Source organism: Trachemys scripta, chromosome 2 (assembly GCF_013100865.1).
Source record: "Trachemys scripta elegans isolate TJP31775 chromosome 2, CAS_Tse_1.0, whole genome shotgun sequence".
NCBI lineage: Eukaryota > Metazoa > Chordata > Testudines > Emydidae > Trachemys > Trachemys scripta.
The window spans coordinates 120,776,709-120,789,218 of record NC_048299.1 but is presented as its reverse complement, the minus strand read 5'-3'; the positions used below and the strand labels follow the sequence as shown (position 1 = coordinate 120,789,218).

Here is a 12,510-nt window from a genome sequence, read left to right as displayed (position 1 = left end):
GCTAAATGGATATAGTTTATAGATCACATAGGCAATTTTATATGATTTTAGCAAGTCTTAGTATATTAAGATTGTTTTGCCCTCATTTCTTTGACACTCAGTGTGTGACTGCATTCTGGCCCCATTCGGTGACAACCATGGTAGATTCTAAAAAAATGTAATTGATGCCCTCCTGCTCTGGGATCTTTTCTGAGTCTGATGCACATGCTCAGAGTCTCTTCTGTCTCAGGGACACCCATCCTCTGGACAGATATGAAGAATTAATCACTCCTCCTCCCCACCCATGGACACAGAGGCAGTTGTCTAGGGCAAAGTTTGTGAAACTGCCAGAGGTCTCCAGGCAGGGTACTGTGCAGAGCCTACAATGGACATCTTCAGCATAGAAACTTTGAATCTCCAGATTTTCAAAGCAGACTTGGATACCCCTAGCTCCATCTACAAAAAGGTGGGAACCAACAAGCCTCTGGGTCAGACATCAGATAAGCAGAAGGCCTCTGGAAGTACTCCTTCAACTACAGAAGCTACTACAGCACCAAAGAATGCTAAGACTCTGTCCTCTGCTCCAGTTCTATGTCCTGCTCCAAATTTGTGCCGAACACTCTAACCCCTTTCAAGGTTCTAATCTTTTGTTTTCTGTTTCCAAACCAGACATTGACTACGGCATTTCAGTCTGTGCAGTCTTGAACCCATTAGGCCAGATAAAGTATAGTATGTATGATACCGATGCTTTCCAACTCATGTCAATCCTACACTTCTAGGCATGAGCCACAAGGAGCTTCCTCTGAGTTCAACATGATATCGTACCAACCACTCACGTTCATGGCATTCCCTGTTCACTCTCTATAGGGGGAGTTGTTGGGTGCCAGAACTTTAATCCAGTGAGCTGCCTCCATCAGTGCCTCTGCGTGTGGGTTACAAAATAATCTGTTTCAGACTGATGGACTGACTGTGTATGAGAAACCATGTTTACTTAAACAATTTTTTTTAACTGCTATTACATAAAATAGATTACAGCAAAGCAAATGAAGCAATTTTGCTTCAATACTTATGGAGAAAATTCATCTTAATTAAGTTATTATATATGTTAATGTCATTTTTAGGGCTGTCAATTAATTGCAGTTATCTCACGAGATAAAAAAATTAATCGTGATTAAAAAAATGTATTGTGATTAATCGCAGCTTTAATCCCAATTTTAAACAGTAGAATACCAATTGAAATTTATTAAATATTTTGGATGTTTGTCTACATTTTCATATATATTATATGAATATATATATATATATATATATATATATATATATATATATATATAAAAATAAAATTGTATTCTGTCTTTTAATTGAAATCAAAGTATATTAAAAATATTTGTACTGTAAAAATGATAAACAAAAGAAATAGTATTTTTCAATTCACCTCATACAAGTATGTACTGCAAGCTCTTTGTCGTGAAAGTGCAACTTACAAATGTAGGGTTTTTTTGCTACATAAATGTACTCAAAAACCAAACAATGTAGGCTCTGAAGTTTTACAAGTCCACTCTGTTCTATTTCTTGTTCAGCCCATCGCTAAGACAAACAAGTTTGTTTACATTTGCACGAGATAATGCTGCACTCTTCTTATTTACAGTGTCACCAGAAAGTGAGAACAGGCATTTGCATGGCACTTTTGTAGACGGCATTGCAAGGTATTTATGTGCCAGATATGCTAAAAATGTGTATGCCCCATGTGCTTGTTTGTTTGTCTAGTATGACTGTTTGACCCTGTGGGTGTTTGATTGAAAAGTGCAAATTGGGAGTGCTTTGTTCCAGGTGGGCCCCGAGTGGTTGATTGGAGGAAAGGCTTTGAGCCGGGCTACCTGCTTCGAGCCAGAAGCTTTATAAAATGCCAGCCAGTCGCAAACCGAGTGAGCAGCGAGCAGAGGACAGGCAAACAGAGGGAGGTTGCCTGGGAGTTCGTCTGTGGGGAGTTCACACAGTGTTTTTGCCTTTCAGGCTCCTGTGAGCCGAACATACATCTGAGGAGCCTCTTAGAAGGAAAACATGGTTAGTGAGCAATAAGCTGTTGTGACCTGCTCAGAATGTGCCATGTTTGTCTTTCTCCCAGAGGGCAGACGTATTCACGTCTGTACAAAGTGCAAGCTGGTCTGCATGTTGGAAGAGAAGGTTAGAGGACTAGAGAGCCAAATATCAACCCTGCGTTGCATCCAAGAAAATGAAGATTTTCTGGATAGAAGTCAGTGTTTGGTTCTGGAAGCAAAATGTGCTGAAGATCAGAGAGTGCAGTGCAGAGAGGGGAAGAAATATTGTCAGCCTGTGACTTCCAGAGGAAGAAAGAGGAGAACCTATGTGCCCCCAATGCCGATAGAGGTGTGAAACCATTTTCAGGCTCTCTGCACAGATTCTGCTGCGGAGAAGGATTTGGCAGAGCCCTCTGAGGGAAGGTATCAGGAGGAGACCCCATTGGCCAGAAGGCACTGGATGCACTGTCCTAGGGATGGGGGTTCCATGACCACCAATCCCAAGAGGAGGAGCCGGATGGAGGTGGTCGGGGACTCCTTCCTAAGGGGGATGGAGTCATCCCTCTGCCAACCAGAGCGGGAGACTCGAGAAGCGTGCTGCTTGCATGGAGCTAGAATCCAGTATGTGACGAAGTGTTTGCCAAGACTGATCAAGACCTCAGACCACTACCCCTTCCTACTTCTTAACATGGGCACCAATGATAATGCCAAGAATTACCTTGAGCTGATCACTGCAGACTATGTGGCTCTGGGAAGAAGGATAAAGGAGTTAGAGGCGCAAGTCGTGTTTTCGTTCATCCTCCCTGTTGAAGGAAAAGGCCCAGGTAGGGACCATCGAATTGTGGAGGTGAATGCATGGTTATGCAGGTGGTGTCGGAGAGAGTTCTTTGGATTCTTTGACCATGGGATGGTGTTCCAGGAAGGATTGCTAGGAAGAGATAGGATCCACCTAATGAAGACAGGGAAGGGCATCTTCGCAGGCAGGCTTGCTAACCTAGTGAGGAGGGCTTTAAACTAGGCTTGTCGGGGGATGGTGACCTAAGCCCAGAGGTAACTGAGGGAGTGGGATACCGGGAGGAAACACAAGGGAAGCCTCCTGATTCATACTGAGAAAGTAGGGCAATCAGCTAGTTATCTTAGGTGCATGTACACGAACACAAGAAGCCTGGGAAACAAGCAAGAAGAATTGGAAGTCCTGGCACAATCAGGGAACTATGACATGACTGGAATAACTGAAACTTGGTGGGGCAGTTCACATGACTGGAGCAATATCATGGATGGATATAAACTGTTCAGGAAGGACAGGTATGAGAGGAAAGGTGGAGGAGTTGCATTGTATGTAAGAGTGGTATGATTGCTCAGGGCTCCAGTTTGAAACTGGAGAAAAGCCTGTTGAGAGTCTTTGGGTTTAGTTTAGAGGCGAGAGCAACAAGTGTGATGTCGTGGTGGGCATGTGCTATAGACCACTGGATCAGAAGGATGAGGCTTTCATACAACTAACTGAAGTTTCCAGATCACAGGCCCTGGTTCTAATGGGGGACTGACATTTGCTGGGAGAGCAATACACAGCAATTCACAGACAATCCAGGAAGTTTTTGGAGAGTGTTGGGGACAACTTCCTGGTACAAGTGCTGGAGGAACCGTCTAGGAGCCATGCTCCTCTTGACCTGCTGCTTACAAACAGGGAAGAATTCGTAAGGGAAGTAGAAGTGGGTGGCATTAAATCCTTGGTTGCTCATGGAAGTCCAGCTGGCATCCACTATCAAGAATGTTTTTTCTGCTTGTACCTGGCAAGAATCTGCAATCTTTTCTTTCATATGTCGACCTCATGACAATTATTCATGCTTTCATTATTCAATTAGATTACTGATGTGTTAACATGGGTCTACAAATAGGACTCTACAAATGAAAATCATAAGGAAATTTCAACCAAGTAAGCAGAAGGAAATACTCTGTCTTATCTCACACACAGGGAAGAATTGGTAGGGGAAGTAGAAGTGGGTGGCAACCTGGGCAGCAGTGACCATGAGATGGTCAAGTTCAGAATCCTGACAAAAGGAAGAAAGGAGAGCAGCAGAATATGGACCCTAGACTTAAGCAAACCAGACTTTGACTCCCTCAGGGAACTGATGGGCAGGATCCCCTGAGAGGCTAATATGAGGGGGAAAGGAGTCCAGGAGAGCTGGTTGTATTTTGAAGAAGCCTTATTGAGGGAACAGGAACAAACCATCCCAAAGGGCAGAAAGAATAGCAAATATGGCAGGCGACCAGCTTGGCTTAACAGTGAAGGAAGCTTACAAGAAGTGGAAATTTGGACAGTTGACTAGGGAGGAGTATAAAAATATTGCTCGAGCATGTAGGGGTGTAATCATAGAATCATAGAATATCAGAGTTGGAAGGGACCTCAAGAGGTCATCTAGTCCAACCCCCTGCTCAAAGCAGGACCAATTCCCAGCTAAATCATCCCAGCCAGGGCTTTGTCAAGCCGGGCCTTAAAAACCTCCAATGAAGGAGACTCCACCACCTCCCTAGGTAACGCATTCCAGTGTTTCACCACCCTCCTATTGAAATAGTTTTTCCTGATATCCAACCTGAACCTCCCCCACTGCAACTTGAGACCATTGCTCCTTGTTCTGTCATCTGCCACCACTGAGAACAGCAGAGCTCCATCCTCTTTGGAATCCCCCTTCAGGTAGTTGAAGGCTGCTATCAAATCCCCCCTCATTCTTCTCTTCTGGAGACTAAACAATCCCAGTTCTCTCAGCCTCTCCTCATAAGTCATGTGCTCCAGACCCCTAATCATTTTTGTTGCCCTCCGCTGGACTCTTTCCAATTTTTCCACATCCTTCTTGTAGTGTGGGGCCCAAAACTGGACACAGTATTCCAGATGAGGCCTCACCAATGTCGAATAAAGGGGAACGATCACGTTCCTCGATCTGCTGGCAATGCCCCTACTTATAATCAGGAAAGCCAAGGCACAATTGGAGTTGCAGCTAGGAAGGGATGTGAAGGGTAACAAGAAGGGTTTCTACAGGTATGTTAGCAATAAGAAGGTGGTCAGAGAAAGTGTGGGACCCTTACTGAATGGCGGAGGCAACACAGTGACAGATGATGTGGAAAAAGCTGAAGTGCTCGATGCTTTATTTGCCTCTGTCTTCACAGGCAAGGTCAGCTCCCAGACTGCTGCACTGGGCAGCACAGTATGGGGAGGAGGTGAGCAGTCCTCAATGGTGAAAGAACAGGTTAAGAACGGTTTAGAAAAAACTGAACATGCACAAGTCCATGGGGCTGGATGCAATGCATCCGAGGGTGCTGAGGGTGTTGGCTGATGTGATTGCTGAGCTATTGGCCATAATCTTTGAAAACTCATGGCGATCGGGGGAAGGGAGCTTTTGATACAGTCTCCCACAGCATTCTTGCCAGGAAGTTAAAAAAGTATGGATTGTATGAATGGACTATAAGATGGACGGAAAGCTGGCTAGATAGTCGGGTTCAACGGGTAGTGATCAATTTCTTGATGTCTAGTTGGCAGCCGGTATCAAGCGGAGTGCCCCAGGGATCAGTCCTGGGGCCGGTTTTGTTTAACATCTTTATTAATGATCTGGATGATGGGATTAATTGCACCCTCAGCAAGTTTGCAGATGACACTAAGATGGGGAGAGAGGTAGATATGCTGGAGGGTAGGGATAGGGTCCAGAGTGACCTAGACAAATTGGAGGATCGGGCCAAAAGAAATCTGATGAGGTTCAACAAGGACAAGTGCAGAGTGGACAAGAAGCTGGATATGAGTCAGCAGTGTGCCCTAGTTGCCAAGAAGGCCAAGGGCATATTGGGCTGTATTAGTAGGAGCATTGCCAGCAGATTGAGGGAAGTGATTATTCCTCTCTATTCGGCACTGGTGAGGCCAGAGCTGGAGTACTGCGTCCAATTTTGGTCCCCCCACTACAGAACGGATGTGGAAAAATTGGAGAGTCCAGCGGAGGGCAACAAAAATGATTAGAGGGCTGGGCACATGACTTACGAGGAGAGGCTGAGGGAACTGGGGTTATTTAGTCTGCAGAAGAGAAGAGTGGGGGAGGAGAGATTTGATAGCAGCCTTCCACTACCTGAAGGGGGGTTCCAAAATGGATGCAGCTAGGGTGTTCTCAGTGATGGCAGATGACAGAACCAGGAGCAATGGACTCAAGTTGCAGTGGGGGAGGTCTAGATTGGATATTAGGGAAAACTATTTCACTAGGAGGGTGGTGAAGCACTGGAATGGATTATCTAGAGAGGGGGTGGAATCTCCATCCTTAGAGGTTTTTAAGGCCCAGCTTGACAAAGCCCTGGCTGGGATGATTTAATTGGTGTTGGTCCTGCTTTGAGCAGGGTATTGGACTAGATGACCTACAGAGGTCCCTTCCAAACCAAATGTTCTATGATCCTATGACATGCTTCAATGCTGATGATTCTCATTAAAAAAATAATTTATTAATTAAATTTGTGACTGAACTCCTTGGGCGAGAATTGTATATCCCCTGATCTGCTTTTCCTGCATTCTGCCATATATTTCATGTTATAGCATCGGATGATGACCCAGCACATGTTGTTCATTTTAAGAACACCTTCACTATAGATTTCACAAAATGGAAAGAAGGTAACATGAGATTTCTAAAGATAGCTACAGCACTCAACCCAAGGTTTAAGAATCTGAAGTGCCTTCCAGAATCTGAGAGGTACGATGTACGGAGCATGCTTTCAGAAGTCCTAAAAGAGCAATACTCCAATGTAGAAACTACAAAACCCGAACCACCAAAAAAGAAAAATCAACCTTCTGCTGGTGGTATCTGACTCAGATAATGAAAATGAACATGCGTCAGTCCGTATGGCTTTGGATCGTTATCGAGGTGAACCCATCAGCAGCATGGATGCATGTCCCCTGGAATGGTGATTGATTTTCTTTTTTGGTCGTTATGAATCATATGAATCATTAGTGCATCTGGCACATAAATATCTTGCAACGCTGGCTACAACAGTGCCATGAGAACGCCTGTTCTCACTTTCAGGTGACATTGTAAATAAGAAGCAAGCAGCATTATCTCCTGCAAATGTAAACAAACTTATTCATCTGAGTGACTGGCTGACCAAAAAGTAGGACTGAGTGGACTTATAGGCTCTAAAATTTTACTTTCATGATAAAGAGATTGTACTACAGTACTTTATTAGGTGAATTGAAAAATATAATTTCTTTTGTTTTTTTACAGTGCAAATACTTGTAATCAAAAATAAATATAAAGTGAGCTCTGTACACTTTGTATTCTGTGTTGTAATTGAAATCAATATATTTGAAAATGCAGAAAACATCCAAAAATATTTAAATAAATGGTATTCCATTATTAACAGTGTGATTAATCGCATGATTAATTTTTTAATTGCTTGACCACCCTAGTTGTGAATGAATGAATATATGAATTAATATTGCATGAACCCAAATAATTATTCTCACTTCATTTAAAGTGCTTATTATTAAATAATGCATGACCTTCTTAGTATACATTTTTACCTTAGGAAACAAACAGCTACAATGTGAAATAAACTATAACTTATTACAACTGAGCCACATCCTATCAATAACCTTTCTGTTTCATAATTTTCCTGTCTTAGGAAAAGTCTAGCTTACATTGCTGTCTTAGATAGGTAGTATTAATACTGATAATGTTACTCATTAATGGCTTGATCCTGCTCCACTGAAGTCAATACAAGTGCCTAATTTTCAGCAAACACTGCTCTCATTGAATTCAATTACAGTTCTGAGTGCTCACATATCATAATCTGGTCTTTAAAAAAATCACTGAAGCTTATTTCTATCTTTACATCTACTCGTTTTAATATATAATTGAGACGCTCTGTACCTCAGGAAAACACCCTACACTCCAATGCCTGCCAGAGAGAGAATTGTCCAGGTTGTTAGCCGCCAGCAGGTCACAGCTGAACAAGTGATAAAACCGGCTCTAGGGAGCAAAGAGAAACTTACCCCAGAGGAGAGCTCAGAGAAGGGGTAGGGAATCTCAGAAACCACTCAGGTGGGTGAGGATTCCTGTGACTCTAACACAGAGAAGCAGTGTACTTCCAAGTATGGGAAGGGCTGAGACTAGCCCCTTTCCAATAGAAGGCAACATGCCCTCAGGTGCAGGGTCAAGAGAGGTGTTGTCAGTGATTAAGGAAACTGTCCCAGTTGTTAGCTGTCAGAGTTCTGCAGCTGAACAAGAGACAGAACCCTTTCTAAGAAGCACAGAGAAATGTGTTTTAGGAGGGGGCTCAGAGGAGGAAAGTGGGTAAGAAATAGTGGGTGGGGGTACAGGAATGTCTCCTCACTAGTCACTTGGGGCAGGATGCCCAGGACACTAGGAGGATGGCTGGATCAGCATCTGTCCACCCAGGCACTCAGCCTGTGACCCAGGTTTTGAGAAGGAACCGTGGAACTGACCTCCTGGAGGGGAGCAGTCATACTGCTGACTTCTCAGGGACAGAGAAAGGGGTGGCAGAGGCTACCCCAATCCGGGTCCCAATTTTTCAGGATGCTATTTCTGATAAGTTTTTGGAAAGTAACTGTGTCTCTTTAAATCAAGATGCAGCTCCAATGCCTGTGGAAACAGAGGAGTTGGGACCAGGAAATTGCCAGGTATTTGTGAAAATACAAATAGCGGAACTGACAGGGAGGGGAGGTGCCTCCCCCCACACTGGTGAGACACAGAAAGCAATTATGGGACAGCTGCTGGGAAAAGGTGCATCTGATTGAAGGGTAAACACACCTAGCCCAGAGAGCCCAGATCACAGCCCTCTAGGGGGCAGGGAAGGACTCAGTGATGGGAGGAGGAAACACCAGGTAACCCCAAAAGAGGAGCTGGATTTTCTGCATATGTACAGTCCTAGGGTTGGGAGGCCACTCCCCAAAGGGCCAGCCAATGTGCAGGATCCCCCTGAAAACCTATCTTACCAGACCCTGAGGCACCAAAATTGCAGAATCATGGTTAAACCAATAGCCCACAAAGAGGGGAACAATGGAGGGAAGGAAAAGCCAGTGACTGATTATATGGGAGAGAGTCAAAGGACACCATGGGTAAAGAACAAACTAACCTCAAACTACAGTATCTGAACAGAGGACATAGTGAATTGCAGGAAGTGCGGGGTGCAGGGCCTTGACTCCCCCACACCCTGTGACAACTAGCATTATCATATGGTTTAACATCCGTGTCAAAATTCTTAGTATCTTTATGATACTTGTAAACGCACATCTGTGATAAAAAATTTAGTATTAATGTTAAAGCTTTGGGGATAAGAATTTTGACACGGATGTTAAACCATATGATAATGCTAGTTGTCACAGGGTGTGGGGGAGTCAAGGCCCTGCACCCCGCACTTCCTGCAATTCACTGAGTCTCTCAGCCAGCCAGTAAAACAGAAGGTTTATTAGATGACAGGAACACAGTCTAAAACAGAGCTTGTAGGTACAGAAAACAGGACCCCTCAGTCAGGTCCCTCTTGGGGGATGGGGAGCCCAGACCCAGGTTCCGGGCATCCCCCTATGTCCCCAGCCAGCTCCAAACTGAAACCCCTTCTTGCTGCCTCACCCAGCCACACCCCCAGCCACTCCTCCAGCCTTTGTCCAGTTTCCCGGGCAGAAGGTGTCACCTGGCCCCAAGCCCGTCTTGGGCTCAGGTTATGAAGGGCAGTTGCCATCCTTTATGTGCTGGCCGTCAAGTATCATCCCTCAGTGAAGTCATTTCCCATTCCCTTATTTCTCATCACCATCTAGCAGTACCCCCCCCAGGGAAATGGAGGCATGCCCCATGTTAGCAGAAGACAGAAAACTAGTAAAACTCCCATGCAACATTACCAGGTTAATACTCCCTACTCCATCAAACTATTTTTCAATGAATACCTGTAAACCGGTTTAAAGCTTATCACAGCAGAGAAACCATAAAAAACCTGGTTTACCGTATGTGAATGGGGAAACTGAGACATGCTGCCTCATGGCCTTTATGGCTGGATGCCAAGAGAACTATAACTCAAACTGCCTTCGAGCTAGTCAGTGACTAACCCTCTTGCAGCAAATTAAGAGGGGAGGTGTGACGCTCTGTACCTTGGAGGGAACACCCTACACCCCCATGTTCATTTTTATAAAATGATTGCGTGGTATCCAATGCAAAGTTTTTCATGTCGGGTGTCTTCGGAAGGCTCATGATGCGCTGAGCATGATTGTTATAGTGATGTTACAGTAACTGTTACAGTAATGTCATAGTAATGTTAGAGGTTATAATTTCATGTATATAGTAATGAGACTGAAAATGTATCCTCATGGCTTAAAGAAAGCCCAGGCAAAAACTCTCCAAGAACAGAGAGGTAGTTCACACCTCATCAGGGCATGTATGGGGCAAACCCAGCCCAGCCTCACAGAGACAAACGCCGCTGGCCTAGGCCACAACAAAAGGATCTGTTGGACAATGAGTGAGTCATCCCCCTTCCTTTTCTCAGTTTGGGACTCCGATGAGGTAATGCTCACCTGACTCCGAAGGGGAGAGGTGCAAAGCCAAGAGGGAAGAAAGAACATGACAAAAGGGAGAGACATTTGCCATGCTCTTTATCTCTCTTCCACCTACATCTACAGACACTACACCAAGCAACTGAATGCTGATCAAAGGGGAGAGCCTGGCTGAAAAGCAACCAGCCAGCCTGTGGTGAGAAGCATCTAAGTTTGTAAGGGCATTGAAAGTGTTAATATCAGCTTAATATGTGTTTTGCTTTTATTTCATTTGACCAAATCTGACTTGTTATGTTTTGACTTAAAATCTATTTGTTTATTCTACCTGAAGCAGTGCGTTTGGTTTGAAGCGTGACAGAGATACCTTTGGGATAACAAGCCTGGTACATATCAATTTCTTTGTTAAATTGACAAACTCATATAAGCTTGCAGCGTCCAGTGGGCAAAACTGAATACAGACGGAGGTTCCTAGAGTTGTGTCTGGGACCGGAGGTATTGGCTAGTGTCATTTGGTTGCACAATCAAAGGAGCAGCTTACATGCCAGAGGCTGTGCATGAATAGCCCAGGAATGGGGGTTCTCACAGCAGAGCAGGGTAAGGCTAGCTCCCAGAGTCGAGAATTGGAGTGGCTTAGCAGATCACCGGGTCCGGACAACAGCAGAGGGGAACGTCACAATAATTTGCTTATCAAATAAATTATGAAGTGGTCAAGTTAATAAAGTTTCTAATCAAAATTAATTTAAAAAGTGATTTTTGATCAGACTTAAAAACATTAACATAACCTCATGGAAACCAAACAATTAAAAGAAACAAATTATGTTTACATGTCTTGTACATGTATGTCTTGTCCAACATATTTCTAGTATACAGAGAGCTGCAATTGTTTTTACTTTTCTCACTCTCTAAAAATAACCTGAAATCGCTTTGTAATTTAATCGTCAAAATAAGTTATTTTAAAAATTCTGAAAGTTACCTCAAAGAGAGCCATATTTTTCCCTTCATAGATATTTCCTCTGTCCATCTCGGCACTGTTAATAAATGGGCTACTTTCCTTCGGAATCCCATCTCCTGGTGGAAAATAAGAAATGGTTAGAAACAAAGGAAACAGCAATGCCTACCTCAGAAAAGTTATTGAAACTTAGAAACAGGCTCATTAGCCCAATTTTTCCCCTTATGAAGGCTTTGTGTTGGCCTAACTCAAACCAAGGATAGCCAGACCAGTTCACTGATTAATTTAGCTAGCCTCTGAAGCCAGGTAAGAAATGAGGACAAAAATTTTGTTAATATCAGGGCTGTCAAGCGATTAAAAAAATTAATCGCAATTAATCGTGCTGTTAAACAAGAATAGAATACCATTTATTTAAATATTTTGGATGTTTACTACATTTTCAAATATATTAATTAAAATTACAACACAGAATACAAAGTGTACAGTGCTCACTTTATCTTTATTTTTGATTACATATATTTGCACTGTAAAAAAAAAGTATTTTTCAATTCACTTCAAACAAGTACTGTAATGCAATCTCTTTATCATGGAAGTTGAACTTACAAATGTAGAATTATGTAAAAAAACCTGCATTCAAATATAAAACAATGTAAAACTTTAGAGCCCACAAGTCCACTCAGTCCTACTTCTTGGCAGGACTGGCTCCAGGCACCAGTAAACCAAGCAGGTGCTTGGGGTGGCACATTTTCAGGGGTGGCATTCCAGCCAGCCTCTTTTTTGGGGGGGTGCAGTTGGGTGGCAAAAGCCTAGAGCCAGCCCTGGCAGCAGCGCGTCCTGCACTGGGACGCCCTGGGGCCGCTGTGGTTCGCATCAGGGAGTAGCGTCCACATCTTATGGCTGGGCGGGCTCCGAGAGCCACTCAGGCTGGGGCCTCCCCTTGGGGCACACGGAGCTGCCTGCAGGTGCCACAGGGCAGCCGCCCCCCAGCACCGCAGGGACTGTGGCAGGGCGGTCAGGAGCGG

The 12,510-nt window shown here is 44.0% G+C and overlaps 1 protein-coding gene across 1 annotated transcript in view; it reads right to left on the bottom strand.

The window, feature by feature from the left end:
- The window catches only part of SLC12A7 (solute carrier family 12 member 7), a 324,374-nt gene that overhangs the window by 167,931 nt on the left and 143,933 nt on the right, over positions 1-12,510 (bottom strand). The window contains exon 2 of the mRNA XM_034761495.1: positions 11,513-11,607. Coding sequence (XP_034617386.1) covers positions 11,513-11,607 — 95 coding nt within the window. The remainder of the gene's footprint in view (positions 1-11,512; positions 11,608-12,510) is intronic.